This window comes from Salmo salar, chromosome 23, assembly GCF_965601325.2.
Source record: "Salmo salar chromosome 23, fSalSal1, whole genome shotgun sequence".
In the NCBI taxonomy this organism is placed as follows: domain Eukaryota; kingdom Metazoa; phylum Chordata; class Actinopteri; order Salmoniformes; family Salmonidae; genus Salmo; species Salmo salar.
Genome location: NC_138313.1, coordinates 12071337 through 12099124, shown reverse-complemented (window position 1 = coordinate 12099124; position 27788 = coordinate 12071337). Strand labels below are relative to the sequence as shown.

Here is a 27788-nt window from a genome sequence, read left to right as displayed (position 1 = left end):
CAAATGGAGCGGACAGACAGGAAACGCCACGTGTTCGTTTAATATTAAAATACATGCTCCTTCGGGGGGGAGCTCACTGCCAGAGCATGCATAATGTTAAGATAATAATAATTACAGGCAGAGAGGAAGGTATGCTATACCAACCCCCCTGCAGGAAGGAAACACATGCATGCGAGTAACGACATTACAGCAATAGCATGTCACCAAGAACACCAACACATACTGTAGCTTGCACGCAGCAGCCATCAGAGAATTGTTTCCAGAACCTGGTGGACTAAGTAGACCGCCATAGAGTGACGATCTAATTGGTGCAACATCAGCTTATGCTATCAGCTGATGCAACACTCAGGTTTCCTGTCTGATCCAACTGTGCTTGATTTTCTGTATGCTTCCTCCACCTTTTTATTTACCTTTTAAACGGTTGGGTATAGTAGCTATTATGACACATTTCCTGAAAGCTAAAACACTCAGGAACACTTACGTTTCATCTATTTCCCTCTACAACCCAAGCTCCGCAAGATACGCTTGAAGGGACTTTGACAATAACTGCAATTGAAAACAATGCAGATATTTTTTTCTACACACACAATTAGCTGAGGATCTTCCACCATGTTTACAATAACCTTTAGATTGGTACACCTTTCCGATATTTAAGTCATTTGACATATTTTCTTATTAGTCTTATGAACATAGAAACCTGGTTGCAATTTGTTTCTGTGCTAAAATTGTGTATATCTCTATTGGTCGATATTGCAAATAAATGATCTGTTTCACCTGTCTTTGTACTTGTCTCCAACCCCAACCAGGTGTCTCCCATCTTCCCTCATTATCCCCTGTGTATTTATACCTGTGTTCTGTTGCCAGTTTGTTTTGTTTGTCAAGCCTACCAGTGGTTACCCTGTGCTCCTGTTGTCCTGGTTTTGACCATTCTGCCTGCCCTGATACTGCCACCATCTATCTTCAGAGTTTGTTCTGTTAGGTGACCTAAACTGGGATATGCTTAACACCCCGGCAGTCCTACAATCTAAGCTAGATGCCCTCAATCTCACACAAATTATCAAGGAACCCACCAGGTACGACCCTAAATCTGTAAACATGGGCACCCTCATAGATATTATCCTGACCAACTTGCCCTCCAAATACACCTCTGCTATTTTCAATCAGGATCTCAGCAATCACTGCCTCATTGCCTGCATACGCTATGGGTCCACGGACCAACCCTCATCACTGTCAAATTCTCCCTAAAACACTTCTGCGAGCAGGCGCTTCTAATCGACCTGGCCCGGGTATCCTGGAAGGATATTGACCTCATCAATGTGGACCACAATAGGTACTACACGTGACCCAACATAGACCTCGAATTGGTGTAGCGCCCATATGAGTGCTAGCGCTTCTTTTTACACCACGGAGTAGTTTATCTGATAAGGGTTAAACTTCTTGGAAAAGAAGCTAACAGACCTCTCAACACCGGACACATCTGCTTGCAGCAGGACTGCACCTTCCCCCACGTGACTGGCATCCACCTGCAAGGTGAATGACAAATACATGCAAGGAGCAGCCAGCACTGGAGTTGCGGTAAGCAACCTCTTTGCGTCTTCAAAAGCCTGTTGCCATTGAGGAGACCAGACGTAAACAGCCTTAGCGTTCAACAAATCTGTCAGGGGAGCGACTACGGTAGAGAAGTTCTTACAGAAACTACGGTAATAATCAATAATTCCCAAGAACCGCATCAGTTCCTTTTTAGTAGTTTTTAGTAGTGGAAAAGCATCAATAGCTACCACTTTAGCCCAAACAGGACGCACTTCACCCTGCCCAACCACCTTACCAAGGCACGCAACAGTTGAACAAGGCTTGAATACGGGACAGATGCTCCTCCCAAGTATCTGCCTAAACCACTACATCGTCCAGATAAACAGCACACCCGACCAGACTGGAGACAACCTTATTCATAAGGCACTGAAAAGTGACCGGTGCTTTACGCAGGCCAAAACTCATAACCTAATAAGAGTACAGACCGAAGGGTGTAATAAAGGCAGAGATTTCACGTGGCCTACTTGTCAGTGGCACCTGCCAATAGCCCTTTGAGCAAGTTTGACCTTTTTAAACTTAGCTGCTCCGACCTGATCAACGCAGTCCTCCATCCGAGGAAGTGGAAATGAATCTGGCTTACTGACAGTGTTTACCTTACGGTAGTCTGTACAAAATCTGTTTGTCCCATCTGGTTTACTGACCAAGATACAGGGAGAAGCCCAGCTGGAGAAAGAAGGCTCTGCAATATTACTCTCCATGTACCGCTCAGCATCCAGACAACGCAGTTTCCCTAAAGAAACTCTATGGAACCGCTGACGGACGGGGTCAGCATCCCCAACATCAAGATCGTGTTCTATTCTACGAAACCAATATGACGGCTGGTTACACAAAGGGGGTTGGGTTAGAATGAAAGAGCAGGAAGACTGAGGTACAAAGGAGATTGTTGGGTCTCTGGCGGACCTTGAAAAGCTATGCTAACATAAATACAGAATCTTATGCATTCTATTAACCACCCATTCGGAAAAGGAAAATGCAAGATATAGTTACACTGAGCTGCGCTTCGATAGATGAGTCGAAGATGGAAGACTGGTTTGCCCAGCAGAGAACGCCCTTGTCCTTTGTAGAATCTCTTGCTGTTGTGTTGTAGTGTGAATATGTTGTACCCTGTCTTCTCAGGAGATTGTCTGTCCTTTCCTAGGCCACGTATGTTTACAGCTGCTGCTGATACATCCTACAGTAGAAGTTGAGTTATCACTTCTTTAATGAATAAAAGTTCAAAGTTCATACCAAGTTGCCATACTCAGTTCGTGCTATATTCTGGCTGGTCTAGTCGAAATTCACCATTCCCGCGTGGTGATCATCACCTCCACGTTGAAATTAGCCCTTTTAAATGTATGGACACCAGTCCTCACGTCATCGGGAACTAAAGTTAATTTTGTTAGGTTGTAGTTGAAATTAGCCCTTTTAAAACGTATGGACATCAGGACTCATGTCGTCGGGAACAAAAGTTTGACTTCCGTCAACGGGCTTTTGTAGTGGGGGAGAGAAGGGCGTGTTTCATAATTCTCAACCAATGTCTGTTCACATGGGCGTGGCCACTGAATGAGCATAGTTCACTTTATGAAAACAATTCTCTCATTTAGAAGCTAAAATTACATTTCATCTTATCACAAAAAGTTGCATATTTAAACATTTAAATTGCACAACAATTGCATGTGAATCTGATAACTAGAATGTGTAGAATTTCCATGATACAATTTGTCGTCCTATCATCAGATATTGTCCTAGACACCAACTGATCTGACATCATATTCTTTAAGTACCAACGGACACTTTCAACTGGTTGGATTACTGAAATATTGTTATTTTCCCCCTAACCTTTTTATGTTACCATACTCTATGTTAACAAAGGGCTTTCCAAGAGTCCATTCTGTAGAGTGGAGAGAAAAGGGGGGAAAGGTATTTATGGGGGTCATAAACCTCCCCCAACAGGGCAACGTCATGACAGGAGCGAACTGATGTGGGACAGGCGCTGCTAACGCTGTAGGCTTAGGTTTCACGTTAGTGCGAGTACTGAATTTACCCTTTGCTTTGAGAACAGGACATTCGTTTTCCAATGACCTGAACCCTAACAGTAATGACACTCGAGAATAAAGTCAGCTTTTCCACAGGAGCCAGGCTCAATCCTAGATTAATTCAACTCTGCCCGTAAACCAGAGTGTCTGTGCGCGAGGACCAAATCTCTCTGAACGTCCCCACTCACTCCGAATACGGGACTCTGCAAAGTCACATTTGTCAGTCAAAACATACTCATCTGCCAAAACCATAGCTTCAGAGACATTGGCGAAAATCTGATATCAACTTTGGAGGGGACAATTACATGAAATTTTCTCAAGAGCAATTCCTGAGGGGGACACCAAAAGTAATGCTGTAACACATAGCCTACATTGTAATATGGTAAATGTATATTGAGGAACCAAAGAAATAAGGTGTTTGCCATACTCCTAACTACCGGTACCCAAAACTACACAATTAATCACAACAGCAATACCATTGCCTTTAACAAATCTTAGTTCAGTCACCAGTTTAAGTTGAGAGTGGGGGTATCCATGGCATTTTCCAATTATGTTCCTATTTTACAAGTCAAAAAAATGGAGAACCTTTCATAATGTTGCCAAACAAAGACTCAACAAACTTACCTGAGACTCCCTGTCTCTGCCAGTCTGTCCCTGCATATCTGTCCCCAACTCTGCTGTCTGTGTGCCATCTGTTGCCTGCTCTGCCTAATGACATCATTGTTAAACATTTCCATTAGAATTTCATTTCTTTCTTATGAACATTTTATCAACTAGTCTTTGAGATATTAGGCTACTAGGGTTCTTACTATGCGTTTTGGTGTATTGAAAAATACTCTGATGTCCGTCTTTTATTTTTCTGCCATTTTTCTACCTGGCTGGCTGGCTACACACACACACAGTGTGTAGGTTATTTACAGTAGGAGATGGGCTTCTATCATCTTCAATCATTCTATTTGGGCTTCGATCTAAAAGGTAGCTAGCAAATGTGAAACGGATTAAAATGACAAGAGTTGACAGCTGTATGAGTTCACCATTTACACAACATATGCTGCAACCTTTTGTAATTTTAATAGTTTGTTTCATATTGGCTGGCTTCCAACAATAGCTGAATTTGCAAAGCTAGCGAGCACCAATTCAGTTTCAGTGGTGTTTGCTATAATCTTTGCTACCCGGGTTAAATAAAGGTGAAATAAAATAAATAAATAAAAGTTCACTTGCGACAATTTAGCTTTTGCAACGAGACCATTAAATATATTTAAGACAATGGTAGAAGAGAGTGTAGTTCTGTTCAGTTTGGATTTCAGTTTATCGCTAACCTTATCACAGGGACTTTGAAGCACTAACTTACATCATCTGCATGCTGATTCCATCTTTGACGATGCCACATAAATGGAATAGGTACTAGCTAGCTTAATAGTTGCGCGCTAGCTTAATATTTGCGCGCTAGCTCTGCATATTCAGCTAGTGTGTGTGCGCGATTGACTGGATTAACCTCACGTCAGTTACGTGCATTGAGTGCCTTTCAGACAGTAGATACGACCTCTCTGTTACCTAGCAAGCTAAGGAACTGGCAGTGGATCAAACCATTGTGAGGCAAAGGGTGGGGGGGTTGCAATCTTTTGAAACTTAAAAACGCGCTATTAAGTGTCTATAATCAGCACAATTGCTTTCATTGCGTATTATTAATATTATTTAAATTACATAGTTATGTTTCAGTGATATATTGCGGGGGACAAATCATATTTTTCCCAGGATAGGGGGGTCGTGTCCCCCCCGTCCCTCCCGGGATTTCCGCCCCTGTTCAGAGACGGTCTTCACTTTTCATTTGTTAATGTATGTGGCTATACAATCAAGGATTGTATCCTTAAATTTCTCTAGCATAATCAGATCGCACAGCCCCTGGAAAGTCGTAACCACAGAGGCGGAACACCAGCGATTAAACTGTGAAGGTAACTCTTGCGCAAACTCAACATGAGTCTGTTTATCAGCCTTTTTTAAAGTTCTAAATCGTTGGCGGTAAGCCTCAGGAACCAATTCGTAAATCTGCAACACATCCATTTTAACCTTATCAGAGGTGAATATGCTTCCTGCGCTTTACCAGTCAACACACACTGCTACATTAAAGTGCGATTAGAATCAGGCCAACTCCTAGCATCAGCAACACGCTCAAACAATGAAAAGAGCGTCTCATAGTCCTTCTCATAACATTTTGGCAACAGCCGTAAGTTTCCAACAACATCAATCGTGTCCGGGGCACAACCAAGAGAGGAGCGACCTCTAGGTAAATCTGGGTCACCTTTCCAGAGCAAACTCTCCCGTGACCTTTCCTTCCCTAACCAACTCTAGTCGCTCTTGTTGCAGCTTGATTTTAGCACGCTCAAAATCTTGTTTAAAATCCAAATCCTTTTCATACTTGACACGATCATACTCACAATCATGCTCTAGTTTAACACGTTCATGCTCTAGATTAACACGATCATGCGCCATTTGTAACAAAAACAGTTATTTCTGTTGTTCAAAAGAAGGTCTACTAGGGCTAACAGACAGAGCGGCCATTGTAACAAAACAGGGAGATGGCTGGGGAGGCGGCGAGTTCTCGGCAGAGGCTGCCCCATTGGTAACTTCTAGTATACCACTCTCCATCAGATTGGCCTTCAATATCAACCTAACCGAATTTAAGACGTTTATCACTAATTTCAACCTGGTAGTGATCAGCGATCTTCAACAGCTGTTCTTTAGTACATAATTCGAACAGTTCCTCTGATGGAACGCGAATGAACTCGTCTACATTAGACGCCATAGTCACAAGTTACTGCTAAAAATAATCTCACTCTTCCCCTCTGCTGAGCACACCAGACCACAACAAGAGAAATACCAATCACACTGGGCACCACAGGAGAGAGATGAGATATATAAGGAGCTTCCCCAAATCCTACAATAACTCAACCCTACGCTTCGTGCGGATTTGCAGTGGGTAATTATGAACTGAAGCTCACTGGCATGGAAAAAAAAAACAGCACGCTGGCGGATTCCCCCAAAGCCACAGATGTGCCCCTGAGAAAACTGCTCAGTCCACAGACATCCACACAAAAAACACAAACAAAATAACCATGCCCAATGTATTCCAAAGTGGAACACGTCGCTAAGCCTAACAGGGGAAAAGACAGGCTATAGCTCCTGGTAGCAAATGGCACTACCCTACCCAAATCTCCCACTGAGGTACACAGCAGATTGTACTCACCACCTCAGACCAATGTCCCAACTGCAAGTAGAGCAAGAGTTTCCAGCCTGGGCATGGGCCTGGAAACGAACCAACGTTACTCCAACGCAGCTCACAACCAACTATCCACCGCAGTGGCAAGTCTACCAAAAACAAACCAACAAAGGCACCCAACAGTGGTCTACCAAACAGCACAACTCAAAAAAGCTATCACAAATATGCAAACAAGCACTGACAGAGTTTTCAAACACTAACTCCACGTTTTCTCCCAAACAAATTACTCATACCAGTTAGCTCAACAAAACTAGTATTTGGCCTACTGGCCCTTTTTATTCCATGCATCGCATCATTTGATGACATCACCGGACAACCAAAAACACTGATACATCTCTAAGGCACTATACCGAACACATAAGACTATGCACAGAATACTAACCAAATCACATCCCAAAATAACATTAACCCATCATAATACTATACGCCAAAATGTCTAGGAACCAACCTTATATTCCCAGAGGAGCTCCCACTTGTCACGAACCGGCTCGTAGCCCGTGACAAAAAGGAGACAATGTGGAGATCAAGAAATAACAAAAATATATTTATTAACTAAAGCAACAGTAGTGTAAGTGGTTGTGTGCAAAGATGTGATAATGAAGGGTTCTGAAAGGTGCCAAAGCAAGCTGCCACAACCAAAATCCAACAGTGTGTCTGCATGGAGAGTCTCTTCAATGAATGGGGGGGGAAGGTGTATTTATCCCTAGGACACACCCGAACCCAGGTGTACCATTTTGCTGACAACTCTCCCGGCTCCAACCACCGACATCGTAATAAGGCAAACAAGAGCAAAAAGAAAGAATTCGGCAGAGGGTTGTCAAAGCATCCTCACATATGCATTCCTATTGTCCAGGCCCACTCAGCCTGCAAGCCCCCTGTCCAGTCAGTCTGTTTTTTTTCAGACTTCCTGGTAATTTGACATGAGAGAAAAGAGAAAAAAAAATGGAGCAGTTTTATCTGGAAATAATGTTATGGGTAATCTTTTGATTAGAATCAGAATGACTGTTTGGGACCTTTTTAAGAAGTCACAATTTGGTTAGAACATTTTATGTGAAGATCAGTTTGGAGTCACTATTTCATGTTATTGAACCAGAGTCATTTCTTGAGTAAAAGTTAAAAATCTACCAGAATTTTAAAGTGGGTGTATTTACATGAAATATTAGTTTGCATTGATGTTATTTATTTGATTTAACCTCCAACATGAAATATAGTTTTTTTAATAATCAAATAATACATTTGGCATTGAATCATATTTGGTTTCAACAAGTGTAGTATTTTTCCATTGAGAAAACCTAACTCATTTATGTGCAATCACTTGAATTATTATTGATCCAAAGAGTTGTTGTTTTTATAGTGTAGGTCCCTATTGTCACGTCCTGACCAGTACAAGGGGTTATTTGTTATTGTAGTTTGGTCAGGGCGTGGTAGGGGTGTGTCTGTTTTGTGTTGTTGGGGTTTTGGGGTATTGTATTTCTATGTTCTTTCTATGTTGTGTATTTCTTTGTGTTGGCCTGGTATGGCTCTCAATCAGGGACAGCTGTACATCGTTGTTGCTGATTGGGAGCCATACTTAGGTAGCCCTTTTTCCACCTGTCTTTTGTGGGAAGTTGTTTTTGCACTGCTGTGATTAGCCTGCAAAACTGTTTAGCTGTTGTTGTTTTTTTTTTTTCTTGTTTTGTGTAGTGTTCTAATAAAGTTAAGATGAGCATTCACATACCCGCTGCATTTTGGTCCAATCACTACGACGGCCGTTACACCTATATACTCCCCATGCTAATGTCCTAGCATGGCGACTAAGCTTAAAGGTAATCCAGTGTCTATGATTGAGGACTGCCTGTGTTTGGACTCTATGGGAAAACAATGAATTAACGTGAATGGATAATCAGTAACTAACAACAATCATATGTTAAAGATACAGATCATGTTGAGTTGCCAAATTAGAGCTATGGGTGCCTCATATCGTCTGTAGCCTTTATACTCAATGAAATAAGTAGTGTATATGCACATAATGTTTTTAATAAAAAAAATGGTATTTCACCTGTAAGCCTGTTTAAACCGACCTCAAGGTTATTTTCTGACACCAACAGAAGTATCTCTCCGGTCTCAAGCACTGTACCAGCAGAATGCATTAGCCTCACGAGACAAAATGCATTTATGCTTAGGTCTACTGCAATTATGATTACCATGGTTTCCCTAATGTTTTAGTATTTAACATTAACAGTGGATATAGTACACTTTTATAACGTAAGAAACCAGTGGACAAACTACGGTCGTTCTTTATCTCCAAGGAGGACAAGCACGTCTACTATACTGAGTGTGTGTGCGCTGCTCTGTTTACTGTAGCTGGCATTTGAGTAGGAGGCGCGCACCTCATTCACTCAGTCGAGTCCTGTCTCTTGTACGAGTATGGCGAAGTCTTGCTAGAAACTAAGCCCAGCATACCTGCGCTGGAGAAACCCCACAAAACTTCTGAATAACGGCGACAAGAAGGGTTACATACAGGCACATGCAAAATCTGTGGATAATAGACTGTGAAAGATAATCAAACAATACTAGTTTTCGTTAATGAGGTAGAGAAACAACTAACCAGTGTTTCATTAAATAATTAGGATACTTATTTAGAGTTATGTCAATGCAATGTACTATTCTTTGAACCATCTTTTATACTAAGAAAAGGGGCAATTCATTTTAAAGGACAATGTTACTCACTAAAACTTCGTCGTTGAAATGGATTCGCACGTTATTTGCTATTTGGCTGCATCAGATTGTATGGGAAACGGTAAGTAGATGCTTTTATAACATTCCAAACATTATTTTGACCTATTTTACTTCCAAATCAATTTAATCATCAATATAGCATATTTTATACAATGCTCTATAACACACTATCCAAACTATACATTATTTCTATAGGTTAAATGAGAAAGAATTCTAGAAAGTTTGGGACTTAATTTCCCTGATTATTAGGCTGCAACACTGAATCTTTCATCCATTCTTACAGATCATTGTCCCTCCAATTGTCATCATAGCCCCACGATTCGGCTGGTTATTGTTAAGTTAATTTCCTTTGAGAAAGGATCGTGCTGAGTTTGGTGTTTCCGGTGCCAACCACGGAGACCGGGGCACAGCGACTGTGTCTAATTTAGCTGAGTACTCCGTGCGGTCCCGGTACAGTATAATTTTTCTGAAGGCGTCAATGAGCAGCAAGAGTCCCGTTCTCCGGTGCTGCCTGTGAGAGAGACTTGAGTGTCTCCCGTGTCTCTATTAGGACACGTCCTTGGCATCTATCATCTCCCTGTAGTGCTCAAAGTCAAGCAAAAAGAAAGTGTAAACATATTAATGCTATCTTTCAATAGGGGAAAGAACAACAACTTGTGTAACTTGGGGGGAAACGCCCCCCTTAAGTGAAATATTTGGTACAATTGAAATATGTGCATATTGGCGATCCTCAGGCAAACACATTTTGAAGGGAAATAAGTGGGCAGAATTTTGGTTGTTTTTCAATAAAAACAAAAACTTGCCCCTTTAGGATTGTGTTCAAATCAGTTGTATACCTTTTTATTTTGGAATTTGAGTAATTGACTCTTAAAAGATAAAGTCTATGTATCTTATTTTCATTAAATAAATCAAATATCGGAGCAAAATGTCATTGGACATTCTCACTAAGATTACGTTTTGATGTATGGACCCTTTATTTTCACCCTTCCTGTCCAAATCTTAGTGTCTCAAAATGGATTGTGTAGATCAAAGAAGTTACTTTTAGATGATTTGGAAAATGTTAATTTAACTAACAAATTGCTGTAAATTTACAGCAACACTTTAACAGTTATCTACTGTAATTCTATATTACAGTACTGCAAAGGGAAATGCATTATAGGGGCTCAATGGATTTCCGCTACACTCTGAAAATTACAACACAATTGTACAGTAAAGTAATGTATTACCTGTTTTGCTATATATTTACAGCAGCATACTGTGAATTATGGTGCATTGTGGGAAAATGTTCTGGGTGGCGAAATAATCTCTTGCTCATTAACATATTTTGAAGCGTGCCTTGTAAGAGGCTAGATTTGTTGCACCCATTAGTGAGAATGCTATATCCCACAGAATACAGTACCATACCGTTTTTTGGGAATCTAAAAACCTTTTTCTGTAAATCTGCAGTAATCCAGTGGCTACTGTGCTGCTACAAATGTGCTGTATTTCAGTACTATACTGTAATTTCGGAGTTCCAAAAAGCTTTTGTGGGTGCATGGTGTTGTGGCTCATTAACCTTTTCACACTACAAACAAACAGGTGTGATAATTCCACAGTGGTCCCTGCAGTGTACGCTCAAACCGGTGTGATTAGAACATTTATTTAGAACGTCCAGTTTTGATTGACACAACAATCAACATTTGAGCTGGACACTGTTTTTTTACAAACATTTTGCACAAACACAGTCCTTACAAAGTTATGTCCAGAATGTGACCAGTTTATTTTGGGATGCAATGTTCAGACATTCGCAAAGTAGCTACAGCATATCACCATCATCCAAACCGGAAAATGTAGGCTACATTTGTCCTAGCGCTAACTGAGGAAAGATTGACGTAACACAAGCGGTCATATTTTTATAAATCTCAGCTGACAAACTACAATATGAATTATCTAATAGCAATTACTATTTATAATTAATCACATCATGGGTGAACTCACCAATGATCGAAATAATTGAGTAAAACAGTTTATAGAAATCAAAATTAATCCGACGATGGGTAGTTTTTGCGCGCTGCCATGTTTTTTTTTTTGTTGCATCAACCAAACATAATAAGAGGAGACGAGATGAGTTTGGTCTGTTTGCAGTATGCACGTTGAAGGGGTATGTCATCTACGATCATTCACTTCCCTTCATCCCCTTCCGGAAGTTTACCTGAAAGATGAGTGACCCATTTCTTCACCTCATTATAACATCTTTGGTCTGACAGATGTTTTACGTGACACCCAGAATGGATTGTATAGTGTCAACAAACATGGTGCCACACGTAGCTGGCAAATAGCTTAGCATTAGCTCATTATAATCAGTACAACCTTCAAAAAAGTATTTTACACACATAGGTGTCCATTACAATCTATGCAATAATCGGAATGCATTATATGACACCAGTACTTGAAAATGTGTGAATAAAACAGTAAATACATTATGCTCCATACATATATACTGTATGCACCTATAGTAGAAATGACAACACAATATACATAAAATAAGGAACTTACTTTTATAGGAACGCACACATGTCCAAAGTTATTATTTGTAAGGAAAACAACAGGGAAGACAATGCGAGCGCCAGCCATAACATTTTCCAAGACTGCACAAATGTCTGCATACTTGATCTGCACAAACATTGGTAAAGTGTGTGAGCTCTCCTCGAAGAGAGAACCCCCGAAGAGATACGTTTCTCCGGCTCAGTAAAGCCTCAAACATAAATTGTCCTCAAAGCTGAAATGGGCTAATTCTATGTGAATTGATGATGAGGCAGATCACACCTCAATTCAAACTGTTAGAAAATACTTGTTAGAAAATAATTTGAAATTGACAAGTTGAAACACAGCCAGCCTATAGAAAATTAACAGCAGCGTGTATTGTCTGTCCTGTTACCTAATAATCACATTTTGGAAAAGTGAGTGCATTCTGACATCAACTCACGCTGGGGCGACCGTTAGAGATATTTGGAACTCGCGTATGAACAGTTGAATACATTTTGAGGGTTGCCAATACTTGTTCCACCCGTTAGTGAGATTGCTGTACCAATTTAAGTGACATGTGGTAGTAGTTCCCTAACACTGAGAAGTGTCCAGGAGGGCATGAGACGAAGGAATGTATAGTATCGGTGGAGAAAGGTGCGTGCGTGCGTCTGCCCATGGGGCTGGAGATCGAAGGTGTCTGGCAAGAGAAAGGCAGGTTGAGGTTGCCAAGGTCAGAGTAGTACAGAAAGTGTTGAATGATGAAACAGTGAAGAGTGGTAGAAGATGGTAAAGGGTGAGGGATCCTGAGAAGATTCTTGTGAGTAGGCAGAGACCAATAGAGTGTTGGGAATAATATGTGCTTCAGTAAGGTGGGTTTCGTAGCATTTATAGCCATGGTTGTCAACTGTACTGCAGAAATGGAACGTAATTCACAGAAAATAAAGGTTGTGGCGGCAGCTGCAAAGAAGTACTTGGGATTGCGAGGTTTTACTGCAGAAGAGTTGCAGGGGGTGTTGAGTAGGATTAGACGGGGTTAAATAGTGCAATGGAGTGGTGCTTTTTGTTTTGTTGTGAGGACTAATAGTTGGCAGGGGAATGTTCCTTTTTCCCAATTTTGTATTACCGTAATGTTATGTAGGTAGGCCGTGACTGGCCTCACACTCCAGTACAGTAGGTGGCGGTGTATGCACCTAAAAGTTGGATGCACTGTTAGCGATTGTTGTAATTTTATTACAATACAATTTAACAATATTTTGCCATATATTTACTGCAGCATTCTGTAAATTAGAGAGAACATATTTTTAGACATGCCATGTAAGAGGCGATATTTGTTGCATCCGATAGTGAGTGCGTACCAATTGAAGTGATATGGGGTAGTAGTGCCTTAACAACTTAATATATTCAGGAGACAGGTCAGAGTGACAGTGTCTTAAACCTGTAATGGTTGAATATTAAGCTGTGTCCTTTTGATCTGTTCTGCCTTGTAATCAAAGCCAGTTTGGAAGCCTTTGTTTAGGGTTCTAGAAGTGCAAGTGATATGAAACACCAAATATTCATAAATATGCTTCAATATACAAATACCTAGCAGCCAACTTGCTTGAACTAATCCCAAGTAATTAGTGAAATACTAACATGATTACAGTAGAATTGACTTCATTATAGTATATTAGGCTAATTTCACAGTATTGTACCATGACACTGTGCTGCATTTGAAAGTAACTTACAGAAAGATGGTGCAAAGATACATCCAAAAGATATCCTATTACAATTACATTATAGTTTGAAGACCAATGTATTCTAAACTACAACAACATTCCTAGTAACGGTTACTAGGAATGTTGTTGTAGTTTAGAATACATTGGTCATAAATATGCTGCAATATACATATATAGAAATTAACAGTTCTAGCAAGGACAATGTTTCTGTAACCGTTACTAGGAATTTTTGCACCTGTTACTGAAATGGTTGTTCCAGTCTAAATGGCTTAGGTAGTATCCTCAGACTGTTTCCAACTCTGGCAGTCATTATGAATGCAAGTTGCAGGTGAAGAAAAATGTCAACAGTTAGAATATCCAACTCTCGCTGAAATATACACTACTGTTCAAAAGTTTGGGGTCACTTAGAAATGTCCTTGTTTTTGGAAGAAAAACACTTTTTTTGTCCATTAAAATAACGTACAATTGATCAGAAATACAGTGTAGACATTGTTAATGTTGTAAATGACTATTGTAGCTGGAAATGGCTGATTTTTTATGGAATATCTACATAGGCGTACAGAGGCCCATTATCAGCAACCATCATTCCTGTGTTCCAATGGCATGTTGTGTTAGCTAATCTAAGTTTATAATTTTAAAAGGCTAATTGATCATTAGAAAACCATTTTGCAATTATGTTAGCACAGATGAAAACTGTTGTGCTGATTAAAGAAACAATAAAACTGGCCTTCTTAAGACTAGTTGAGTATCTGGAGCATCAGCATTTGTGGGTTCGATTACAGGCTCAAAATGGCAAAACACCAGTCTCAACGTCAATAGTGAGGAGGCAACTCCTGGATACTGGCCTTCTAGGCAGAGTTCCTCTGTCCAGTGTCTGTACTTTTGTCTGTACCATCTTAATCTTTTCTATTTATTGGCCAGTCTGAGATATGGCTTTTTCTTTGCAACTCTGCTTAGAAGGCCAGCCTCCCGGGGGTTACCTCTTCACTGTTGACGTTGAGACTGGTGTTTTGCTGGTACTATTTAATGAAGCTGCCAGTTGAGGACTTGTGAGGGATCTGTTTCTCAAACTAGACACTTGAATGTACTTGTCCTCTTGCTCAGTTGTGCACCGGGGCCTCCCACTCCTCTTTCTATTCTGGTTAGAGCCAGTTTGCGCTGTCTTGTGAAGGGAGTAGTATAAAGCGTTGTACGAGATCTAAAGTTTCTTTGCAATTTCTCGCATGGAATAGCCTTCATTTCTCAGAACAAGAATAGACTGATGAGTTTCAGAAGAAAGTGCTTTGTTTCTGGCCATTGTGAGCCAGAAACAAAGAACCCGGAGGTCAGTGATGGTACTCCCATGTGGTCTACTCATTCCGAGCGCAGGTCTAAATCTTTGGTCCTTCCGTCGCACCTCTTCTGATGTGATGAATGGTTTCTTGTCTAGTTCTGTGAGAGGGATAGGTGTAGTGGGAGGAGGGGGGAGAGCGATGGAGAGGGAGAAGGGGGGTGGGAGTAGTGGAGGGTATGTCTATCGGGCTGGTGCTGGAGGATAGAGTGAACAAATAGGACTCAGAACCACCTGGCTTCAGCGCACTCACCAACAGTATGTGTGTTCATTGTGAGTGCCTCCGTGGGGGCAGATCTCTGTACGTACCTTGTGCTGTCTATGGATGGATTAACTCATGTGGAGGCAACCATGAGCAGCCATATATCTGCTGCTACCAGGGCTGGAAAACCAGGGGTTGGTGCTGCGCCTGGTGCTGGGACTGTGGGCCTGGAAGCAACAGGAACCGGGAACCAGGAGGAAAGACAACTTGAGAAGCAAGCAGACACAAAAGGGAGTCCTAGACCCCTAGGTCAGGGATGGCCCTCCCCTGGGGTCCGCTCGCTCCGGGTTGAGCTGTGATGTTTGGTCCCCCCTCCATCCTCTTTTGGTGGCGGAGGGTTCCGGGTTGGTTCCGTGAGTGTGATAGTGGGAGGTAGGTGTAGGTAGTAATTGAGAGAGACAGAAAGGGGGGTTGGTGGTTGAAAATGTGTTCATCGGCCTTTGCTGGTGCTGGAGCCTTGGTCGGTCGCGTAAAAGCAAAGCGACGCGGCAGCCAGGCTGAAGGCTAAAAACCGGGTCTGAGCTTTGTCTTGGTCTGGGCAGCTCGGGGGGCAGTTAAGATTTTGAACTTCCATCTTGCCACCCTCCTCCTCAGTCGTTCATTCCACAGCTTGTTGCTGGTTGATCCTGATGTTCCTTGGTTCCCACATATATAACATTTACCTAGAAATTCACTTGATGAAGGCGACAGGACTGAAAATGAACGAATTCAGCAACATTGTCTCTGTCACTAACAAATACAGTCATGGTTAATAACTCTGCAATTCACTTGAAAAGGCAAGGCGACCTGGGAAATTATATTGGAGGCGTGGCTTAGTGGGGGCAGTGTTCAAGATGATACCACTCAAATTTGGACCCCCTACAGGGTCGCAGTGACTATCGGTTTGAGTAATGACAAGAAAATCACTTTACGTAACTGTACTTATATGTTAAGTGCAACGGGATTCCATAACCTCTCTAGGGAAGGTGGGACGAAATCGTCCCACCTACGTAACAGCCAGTGGAATCCTGTGGCGCGTTATTCAAATACCTTAGAAATGCTATTACTTCAATTTCTCAAACATATGACTATTTTACACCATTTTAAAGACAAGACTCTCGTTAATCTAACCACACTGTCCGATTTCAAAAAGGCTTTACAACGAAAGCAAAACATTAGATTATGTCAGCAGAGTACCCAGCCAGAAATAATCAGACACCCATTTTTCAAACTAGCATATAATGTCACATAAACCCAAACCACAGCTAAATGCAGCACTAACCTTTGATGATCTTCATCAGATGACACACCTAGGACATTATGTTATACAATACATGCATGTTTTGTTCAATCAAGTTCATATTTATATCAAAAACCAGCTTTTTACATTAGCATGTGATGTTCAGAACTAGCAAACTTCCGGTGAATTTACTAAATTACTCACGATAAACGTTCACAAAAAACATAACAATTATTTTAAGAATTATAGATACAGAACTCCTCTATGCACTCGCTATGTCCGATTTTAAAATAGCTTTTCGGTGAAAGCTCATTTTGCAATATTCTAAGTAGATAGCCCGGCATCACAGGGCTAGCTATTTAGACACCCACCAAGTTTGGCACTCACCAAAGTCAGATTTACTATAAGAAAAATGTTATTACCTTTGCTGTTCTTCGTCAGAATGCACTCCCAGGACTTCTACTTCAATAACAAATGTTGGTTTGGTTCAAAATAATCCATAGTTATGTTCAAATATCCTCTGTTTTGTTCGTGCGTTCAAGACACTATCCGAAGTGTAAAGAAGGCTGACGCGCCCGACGCGTTTCGTGACAAAAAAATTCTAAATATTCCATTATCGTACTTCGAAGCATGTCAACCGCTGTTAAAATCACATTTTTATGCAATTTTTCTCGTAAAAAAGCGATAATATTCCGACCGGGAATCTGTGTTTTAGTACAAAGAGAGAGAAAATAAAAACATGGGGTCGCCTCGTGCACGCGCCTCAGTGTCATTGTCCTCTGATAGACCACTTACCAAAGGCGCTAATGTTTTTCAGCCAGGGGCTGCCTCGACATCATTCAGCTTTTTCCCGGGTTCTGAGAGCCTATGGGAGCCGTAGGAAGTGTCACGTTACAGCAAAGATCCTAAGTTTTCAATAAAAAGAGTCAAGAAGCCCAAGGAATGGTCAGAGAGGGCACTTCCTGTACAGAATCTTCTCAGGTTTTTGTCTGCCATATGAGTTCTGTTATACTCACAGACACCATTCAAACAGTTTTAGAAACTTTAGGGTGTTTTCTATCCAAAGCCAACAATTATATGCATATTCTAGTTTCTGGGCAGTAGCAATAACCAGATTAAATCGGGTACGTTTTTTATCCGGCCGTGTAAATACTGCCCCCTAGCCCTAACAGGTTAAAAGTTATGAGCAATGACAGCACATTGGGTTTTACAGTGCAGCATCCCCCTCCAGCCTGTTCACGTGTTCTTATAAAGTTATTGCGCAATCGCGTGTGAAAACAGAGTTTTGACTGGCCACTATTGAAAAAAAGGATCCCAGCTTTCTTGGACTGTGACATTTATTGCTCAACTCTTAAAATGAAGCACGTGAATCCACTTTACAATCAGTGTAGCCTACCTGGCAAATTAAAAACGTATCCACAGGAAGCGCTTCCTCCATTAGCTATTCGAGTGCAGGATACGGATGACGTGTCTTTTTTTGCTGGAGTTGATGAATATGAGGTTGAAAAGTGGTGGAATTTCCCTTTAAAGACGTTGGTTTTACTGTAATATATCTCAAAGATATTGACCTATCTCACTATGTACACTTCTTCCCCTGCCATTAATAATACTTTCATCCAGTTGAGCAAGCACACAAAGTTTCTACTGAAACTTCCCTTTCTACTGTAGTTATAGATACTGTCACTGTCTTTGGAGAACTGTCACCTTCTCCCGTGGGTGTGGGTATATAAACAGTGCCCTAACCCAAACAGTATCGTCAGCAGATGGTCTCTATAATGAAGTAAACAAGGTGGTGTTTCAAAGGGAGATGCTGTTTTGCTGTGAGTAGTTTTGCTGGGACTGTTTTTCACTGCCCTACAGATGGGACAGGAGGGGAGAGATGGTTGGAAGACAGGGCGATAATGAGTGTGTAACTCTACAGTATGTGTTGAATAAGTTAATGATACAGTGTGCGTAAAGGGACGATGTTGTATGGTGGCACTTGTCGTCTCGGTAAAGATGTACAAATGCAGGAATATGTTTTCACATTACACAAGTTCTGTGCTTTTTCATAGCTAATAAAATCTCCCCTTCCTTCCTTCCCTCCCTCTCTCTCATACTCCCTCCCTCCCCCCTCCAGGTGGAGGCCATCCATCCAGACTGTGCCTTGGTGTCCCAACACATGAAGACCCAGCAGAGCTGTATCCACACACGTAGACAGGAGGGTCGCAACCGTTCTGCCAGGACAGGTACTGTAAACCCAAACAGTACTATTCATTTATTGGATTAAGTTCTGTAAACATAATCGATGTGAAAAATTTGTAGTCAGAAATGTTTTAGGTTTCCTTAACTTCTTATGGATGGTGGCAGTATTGAGTAGCTTGGATGACTGACATGCCCAGAGTAAACTGCCTGCTACTCACGCCCAGAAGCTAAGATATGCATATTATTAGTAGATTTGGATAGAAAACACTCTGAAGTTTCTAAAACTGTTTGAATGATGTCTGTGAGTATAACAGAACTCATATGGCAGACAAAAACCTGAGAAAGAATCCAAACAGGAAGTGGTTTGTAGTTTTTCAAGTGATTGCCTATCCAAACTAGTGTCTGTGGGGTCATTTTGCACTTCCTAAGGCTTCCACTAGATGTCAACAGTCTTTAGAACCTTGTTTGAGGCTTCTACTGTGAAGTGGGGGAGAATAAGAGCTCATTGAGTGAGAGGACTGCCAGCAGGGCATGAGCCTCAGCCTTGCGTGCTCACATGAGAGGTAGCTCAGTTCTATTGCATTTCTGAAGACAAAGGATTTCTCCGGTTGAAACTTTATTGCAGATTTATGATAAAAACACCCTAAAGATTGATTCTATACATCGTTTGACATGTTTCTTTGACATGTTTCTTCTGACCTGCGGGTCGTGAATTTGGATTTGTGAACTGAAGGCGCGAACAAAAAGGAGGTATTTGGACATAAAGGATGGACTTTATCGAACAAAACAAACATTTATTGTGGAACTGGGATTCCTGGGAGTGCATTCTGATGAAGATTATCAAAGGTAAGTGAATATTTATAATGCTATTTCTGACTTTTGTTGACTCCAACATGGCGGATATATTGTATGGCATGTTTTTGTGTCTGAGCACCGTACTCAGATTATTGCATGGTGTGCTTTTTCGGTAAAGCTTTTTTGAAATCTGACACAGCGGTTGCATTAAGGAGAAGTTTATATAAAGTTCCATGCATAACACTTATATTTTCATCAACATTTATGATGAGTATTTCTGTAAATTGATGTGGCTCTCTGCAAAATCACCGGATGTTTTGGAGGCAAAACATTACTGAACATAACGCACCAATGTAAACTGAGATTTTTGGATATAAATATAAACTTTATCGAACAAAAAATACATATATTGTGTAACATGAAGTCCTTTGAGTGTCATCTGATGAAGATCATCAAAGGTTAGTGATTCATTTTATCTCTATTTCTGCTTTTTGTGACTCCTCTCTTTGGCTGGAAAATGGCTGTGTTTTTTTGTGTATAGGCGCTGACCTAACATAATCATATGGTTTGCTTTCGCCGTAAAGCCTTTTTGAAATCAGACACTGTGTGTTACGGCTGTCGTCTGAAGGAGTGGACCAAAGTGCAGCGTGGTAAGTGTTCATTATTATTTATTAAACTAATGAAACACTAGAACAAAGAAACAAAACGAAAAGCCAAACAGTTCCGTCAGGTAACAAAATACAAACCAGAAAATAACTACCCACAAAACACAGGTGGGAAAAGGCTGCCTAAGTATGGTTCCCAATCAGAGACAACGATAGACAGCTGCCTCTGATTGGAAACCATACCTGGCCAAAACATAGAAATAAAATACATAGAATGCCCATCCCATATCACACCCTGACCTAACTAAACAGAGAAAAAACGTCTCTCTCAGGCCAGGGCGTAACAGTACCCCCCCCCCCCAAAGGTGCGGACTCCCGGCCACAAACCTGAACATATAGGGGAGGGCCCGGGTGGCCATCTATACTTGGCGGCAGCTCTGGTTCGGGGCGTAGCCCCCACACCGCACGCTGATCCCCCCGCTTCTGTGTCGCTGGAGGAACCAGACCGTGGATCATCACCGGAGGCTCTGAACTGCCAACAGCCGCTGAAAACTCTGGGCTGCAGGCCGCCGCTGAAGACTCTGGGCTGCAGGCCGTCTCGGGAGGTTCCGGGCTGCAGGCCGTCTCGGGAGGTTCCGGGCTGCAGGCCGTCTCGGGAGGTTCCGGACTGGGGAGCGTCGCTGGAGGCTCCGGATCGGGGACCGTCGCTGCAGGCTCCGTGCCATGGATCATCACTACAAGTTCCGCGCCATGGATCATCACTGGAGGCTTTGTGCCATGGATCATCACTGGAGGCTTTGTGCCATGGATCATCACTGGAGGCTCCGGGCCATGGATTATCACTGGAGGCTCCGTGCCATGGATCATCACTACAGGCTCCGGGCCATGGATCATCACTGGAGGCTTCGTGCCATGGATCATCACTGGAGGCTTCGGACCATAGATCATCACTGGAGGCTTCCTGCGTGGAGCTGGAACCGGTCTCACCAGACTGGGGAGACGCACAGGAGACTGGGTGCACAGAGCAGGCACAGGGTATACTGGGCCGTGGAGGCGCACTGGAGGTCTGGAGCTTAGGGCTGGCACACCCCGTTCTGGCTGGATGTTTATTTTAGCCCAGCAAGGGCGGAGCACTGGCACAGGACAAACTGGTTTGTGCTGGTGAACAGGGGGTACCGTGCGTAGAGCTGGTGTAGGATAACCTGGGCCGAAGAGACGCACTGGAGACCAGGAACACTGAGCCGGCACACTTCTTCCTGGCTGACTGCCAACTCTAGCATGGCAACTGTGGGAAGCTTGCACCGAGCGCACCGGGCTGTAGCTGTGCACTGGCGACACAGTGCGCATCCCCGCAAAACACGGTGCTTGCTCGGTCACTCGCTCCCCACGGTAAGCATGGGGAGTTGGCTCAGGTCTCAAGCCCGACTTTGCCAATCTCCCCGTGTTTTTTGGGGGGGGGATGCCTCTCGGGCTTCCGTTGTTGCCGTGCTTGTTCCTCATAGTATCGCCGTTCCGCTTTCGCTGCCTCTATCTCCTCTTGCGGATGGCGATACTCCCCAGGCCTTGTCCAGGGTCCTGCCCCATCCGGGATTTCCTCCCAGGTCCAGTCCTCCTGACCACGCTGCTTGGTCCTTTGGTGGTGGGTAGTTCTGTTATGACCGTCACAATTAGGGGACCAATGCGCAGCGTGGTAAGTGTTCATTATTATTTATTAACCTGTTATGGCTAGGGGGCAGTATTTTCACAGCCGGATAAAAAACGTACCCGATTTAATCTGATTATTACTCCTGCCCAGAAACTAGAATATGCATATAATTATTAGCTTTGGATAGAAAACACTCCAAAGTTTCTAAAACTGTTTGAATGGTGTCTGTGAGTATAACAGAACTCATTTGGCAGGCCAGAACCTGAGAAGATTCCATGCAGGAAGTGCCCTGTCTGACAATTTCTTGCCCTGCTTGATTATCTCTATCCATTACAGAGGATCTCTGCTGTTACGTGACACTTCCTACGGCTCCCATGGGCTCTCAGAAGGCGGCAAAAAGCTGAATCGTGGCTTTGCAGGCTCTGGCTGAAAAAAAGTAGCGTGTTTGGGTAGTGGCTGGTTACAGTACTGTGAGACTCAGGCTCGTGCCCGCGTCGACCCCATGCTTTGTTTTCTTTCGTCTGTTTACCTAATCGCAGATTCCCGGTCGGAATATTATCGCTTTTTTACGAGAAAAATGGCATAAAAATTGATTTTAAACAGCGGTTGACATGCTTCGAAGTACGGTAATGGAATATTTAGAAATCTTTTGTCACGAATTGCGCCATGCTCGTGACCCTTATTTACACTTCGGATAGTGTCTTGAACGCACAAACAAAACGCCGCTATTTGGATATAACGATGGATTATTTTGAACCAAACCAACATTTGTTATTGAAGTAGCAGTCCTGGGAGTGCATTCTGACGAAGAACACCAAAGGTAATCAAACTTTTGTAATAGTAAATCGGAGTTTGGTCAGGGCTAAACTTGGTCGGTGTCTAAATGGCTAGCCGTGATGGCTGGGCTATCTACTGAGAATATTGCAAAATGTGCTTTCACCGAAAAGGTATTTTAAAATCGGACATATCGAGTGCATAGAGGAGTTCTGTATCTATAATTCTTAAAATAATTGTTATGTTTTGTGAACGTTTATCGTGAGTAATTTAGTAAATTCACCGGAAGTTTGCGGGGGTTATGCTGGTTCTGAACGTCACATGCTAATGTAAAAAAGCTGTTTTTTGATATAAATATGAACTTGATTGAACAAAACATGCATGCATTGTATAACATAATGTCCTAGGGTTGTCATCTGATGAAGATCATCAAAGGTTAGTGCTGCATTTAGCTGTGGTTTTGTTTTTTGTGACATTATATGCTAGCTTGAAAAATGGGTGTCTGATTATTTCTGGCTGGGTACTCTGCTGACATAATCTAATGTTTTGCTTTCGCTGTAAAGCCTTTTTGAAATCGGACAGTGTGGTTAGATTAACGAGAGTCTTGTCTTTAAAATGCTGTAAAATAGTCATATGTTTGAAAAATTGAAGTTTTCGGATTTTAGAGGAGTTTGTATTTCGCAATCCCATCATTGGATATTGGAGCAGGTGTTCCGCTAGCGGAACGTCTAGATGTAAGAGGTTAAACAAATGAAACACTAGAACAAAGAAACAAAATGAAAAGCCAAACTGTTCCGTCAGGTAACGAAATACAAAACAGAAAATAACTACCCACAAAACACAGGTGGGAAAAGGCAGCCTAAGTATGGTTCCCAATCAGAGACAACGATAGACAGCTGCCTCTGATTGGAAACCATACCTGGCCATAACATAGAAATAAAATACATAGAATGCCAACCCCATATCACACCCTGACCTAACTAAACAGAGAAAAATGGCTCTCTCAGGCCAGGGCGCGACACTGTGGCTGGATTAACAAGAAGTAAATCTTTAAAATGGTGTATAATACTTGTATGTTTGAGGAATTTTAATTACGAGATTTTTGTTATTTTAAATTTTGCGCCCTGCACTTTCACTGGCTGTTATCATATCGATCCCGCTATCGGGATTCCAGCCATAAGAAGTTTTAACATGCACATTCAGTCTATTTTTGATGCAGATTACATTTTTAGGTGAACAGGACTTGTGGTGATAGATTTACAAATACGTCTTTCAAGTTTGACCTTGATTACATCTGACCTCCTATACGATGACTGCAAGTTTAGGTTCAGAAAAAATATTTCCAAAAATGGTGGCACAAATTGGAGTTATCTACGTAGCAAGCTTTTATCTATTGTTGGCGGCAATGTAAACTTTTTTTCCGCCCCAATTTCGTGGTATCCAATTGGTAGTAGTTACAGTCTTGTCTCATCACTGCAACTCACGTACGGACTCAGGAGAGGTGAAGGTCGAGAGCCATGCATCCTCCGAAACACAACCCAACCAAGCCGCACTGCTTCTTGACACAATGCCCATCCAACCCGGAAGCCAACCGCACCAATGTGTCGGAGGAAACACTGTACACCTGGCGACCGTGTCAGCGTGCACTGCACCCAGCCCGCCACAGGAGTCGCTGGTGCGTGATGAGACAAGGATATCCCTGCCGGCCAAACCCTCCCTAGCCCGGACGACAATGGGCCAATTGTGTGCCGCCCCATGGGCCTCCCGGGCGCGGCCGGCTGTGACAGAGCCTGGACTTGAACCCAGAATCTCTAGTGGCACAGTTAGCACTGCCACTAGAGATACACTGCGATGCCTTAGACCACTGTACCACTCGGGAGGCCCAGTGTAAACTTTCCTAATGGTAAAAAAATAATTTGTGAATTAATTTGTATCATGATTGTGTAATTTGTCGCACTGTCAAGCTAGCAATCAGACAACTGGCAAACCAGGGCTACATAGGCATCACAAGCTGGGTTGCAACACAAAATAAAAATATAAATGCAAAATGTAAAGTGTTGGTCCCATGTTTCATGAGCTGATATAAAAGATCCCCAAAAATGTCCATATGCACAAAAAGCTTATTTATCTATAAAATGTGGCACAAATGTGTTTACATCTGTTAGTGAGCATTTCTTCTTTGCCAAGATAATCCATTCACCTGACAGGTGTGGCATATCAAGAAGCTGATTAAACAGCATGAACATTACACAGGTGCACCTGTGCTGGGGACAATAAAAGGCCACTCTAAAATGTTCAGTTTTGTCACACAACATAATGCCACTATTTAATGAAGCTGCCAGTTGAGGACTTGTGAGGCATCGGTTTCTCAAACTAGACACTCTAATGTACTTGTCCTCTTGCTCAGTTGTGCACCGGGGCCTCCCACTCCTCTTTCTATTCTGGTTAGAGCCAGTTTGCTCTGTTCAGTAAAGGGAGTAGTACAGTACACAGCGTTGTACGAGATTTTCAGTTTCTTGGCAATTTCTCACATGGAATAGCCTTCATTTCTCAGAACAAGAATAGACTGACGAGTTTCAGAAGAAAGTTCTTTGTTTGTGGCCATTTTGAGTCTGTAGTTGAACCCACAAATGCTGATGCTCCAGATACTCAACTAGTCTAAAGAAGGCCAGTTTTATTGCTTCTATAATCCGCACAACAGTTTTCTGCTGTGCTAACATAATTGCAAAAGGGTTTTCCAACGATCAATTAGCATTTTTAAAATGATAAACTTGGATTAGCTAACACAACGTGCCATTGGAACACCGGAGTGATGGTTGCTGATAATGAGCCTCTGTACGCCTATGTAGGTATTCCCAAGAAATCAGCCATTTCCAGCTACAATAGTCATTTACAACATTAACAATGTCTCCACTGTATTTCTGATCTATTTTATTTTATTTTAATGGTTAACAAATGTGCTTTCTTTCAAAAGCAAGGACAGTTCTAAGTGACAACCAACATACATACAGTACTGTCCAAAAGTTTGTGATCTCCTACTCAGTCAAAAGTTTTTCTTTTTTTAGAATATTTTCTACATCATAGAATAATAGTGAAGACATCAAAACTATGAAATATCACATATGGAATCATGTAGTAACCAAAAAAGTGTTAAACAAATCAAATAGATTTTATATTTGAGATTCTTAAAAGTAGCCACCCTTTGCGTTGAAGACAGCTTTGCACACGCTTGGCATTCTCTCAACCAGCTTCATGAGGTAGTCAATTGGAATGTATTTCAATTAACAGGTGTGTCTTTATTAAGTTCATTTGTGGAATTTCTTTCCTTCTTAATGTGTTTGAGCCAATCAGTTGTGATGTGACAAGGTAGGGTTGGTATACAGAAGATCACCCTTTTTGGTAAAAGACCAAGTCCATATTATGGCAAGAACAGCTCAAATAAGCAAAGAGAAACAACAGTCCATCATTACTTTAAGACATGAAGGTCACTTAATGCAACCCCTGTGTCAGATTTCAAAATAGCTTTACGGCGAAAGCACATTGTTCAATATTCTGAGTACAGAGCTCAGCCATCAAAGCAAGCTATACAGTTACCCGCCAAGTTCTGGAGTCAACAAAACTCATAAATAGTATTATAAATCTTCACTTACCTTTGCTGATCTTCGTCGGAATGCACTCCCAGGACTCCCACTTCCACAAGAAATGTTTGTTTTGTTCGATAAAGTCCATATTTATGTCCAAATACCTCCGTTTTGTTCGCGCGTTCAGATCACTATTCCAAAGGCACAATGCGCGAGCGCAAAACCCTAGACGAAAAGTCAAAAAGTTCCATTACCGTTCGTAGAAACATGTCAAACGATGTTTACAATCAATCCTTAGAGTCTTTTTATCATAAATATTCGATAATATTCCAACCGGACAATAGCGTATTAATTACAGAGGAAAAAGAAGAAACGGCACGCCTGCGTGACTGAGCGCCTGCGTGACTGCGCAGTAAACAACTCATTGGCCTCAGGCAGTCCACTTGTTGAGTCAGCTCTTATTCTCTCCCCAGTAACAATAGAAGCATGAAACAAGGTTCTAAAGACTGTTGACATCTAGTGGAAGCCTTAGGAAGTGCAAAATGAACCCTAAATCACTGTATACTGTATAGGCAATCACTTGAAAAACTACAAACCTCAGATTTCCACACTTCCTGGTTGGATTTTTCTCAGGTTTTTGCCTGCCATATGAGTTCTGTTATACTCACAGACATCATTCAAACAGTTTTAGAAACTTCAGAGTGTTTTCTATCCACATCTACTAATAATATGCATATTCTACCTTCTGAGCCTGAGTAGCAGGCAGTTTACTCCGGGCATGCCTTTCATCCGGACGTCAAAATACTGCCCCCTACCCTAGAGAAGTTAATCCGGAAAATTTCAAGAACTGAAAGTTTCTTCATGTGCAGTTGCAAAATCATCAAGCGCTATGATGAAACTGGCTCTTATGAGGACTGCCACAGGAAAGTAAGACCCAGAGTTACCTCTTCTGCAGAGGATCAGTTCATTAGAGTTAAATGCACCCCAAATAAATGCTTCAGAGACTGTGTGAATCAGGCCTTCATGGTCAAATTTCTGCAAAGAAACCACTATTAAAGGACACCAATAAGAAGAGACTTGCTTGGGCCAAGACATACAAGCAATGGACATTAGACTGGTGGAATCTTTCCATTGGTTTGAGATTTTTGATTCCAACTGCCGTGTCTTTGTGAGACGCAGAGTATTTGAACGGATGATCTCCACATGTGTAGTTCCCACTGTGAAGCATGGAGATGGTGTCGGGGTGCTTCGCTGGTGACATGGTCTGTGATTTATTTCGAATTCAAGGCACACTTAACCAGCATGGCTACCACAGCATTCTGCAGCGATATCCCATCTGGTTTGCACTTAGTCCCACTATCATTTGTTTTTCAACAGGACAATGACCCAAAACACACCTCCAGGCTGTGTAAGGGCTATTTGACCAAGGAGAGTGATGGTGCTTCATCACCCGACCTCAACCTATTTGAGATGGTTTGGGAGGCATTGGACTGTAGAGTGAAGGAAAAGCAGTGTGCAAAGCTGTCATCAAGGCAAAGGTTGGCTGCTTTGAAGAATCTAAAATATATTTTGA

The 27788-nt window shown here is 42.0% G+C and overlaps 1 protein-coding gene across 2 annotated transcripts in view; it reads left to right on the top strand.

Moving 5' to 3' along the window:
* Positions 1-9279: 9279 nt before the first annotated feature.
* LOC106583994 (pituitary adenylate cyclase-activating polypeptide type I receptor) overlaps positions 9280-27788 on the top strand; it is a 77544-nt gene continuing 59035 nt past the window's right edge. The window contains exons 1-2 of one of the 2 annotated variants that reach the window (XM_082967917.1): positions 9280-9661; positions 18751-18859. In XM_082967917.1, coding sequence (XP_082824043.1) covers positions 9581-9661; positions 18751-18859 — 190 coding nt within the window. In that variant the 5' untranslated portion in view covers positions 9280-9580. Of the gene's footprint in view, positions 9662-18750; positions 18860-27592; positions 27754-27788 lie in introns of those variants that run through there. The other variant, XR_014382284.1, reaches the window with a different exon arrangement.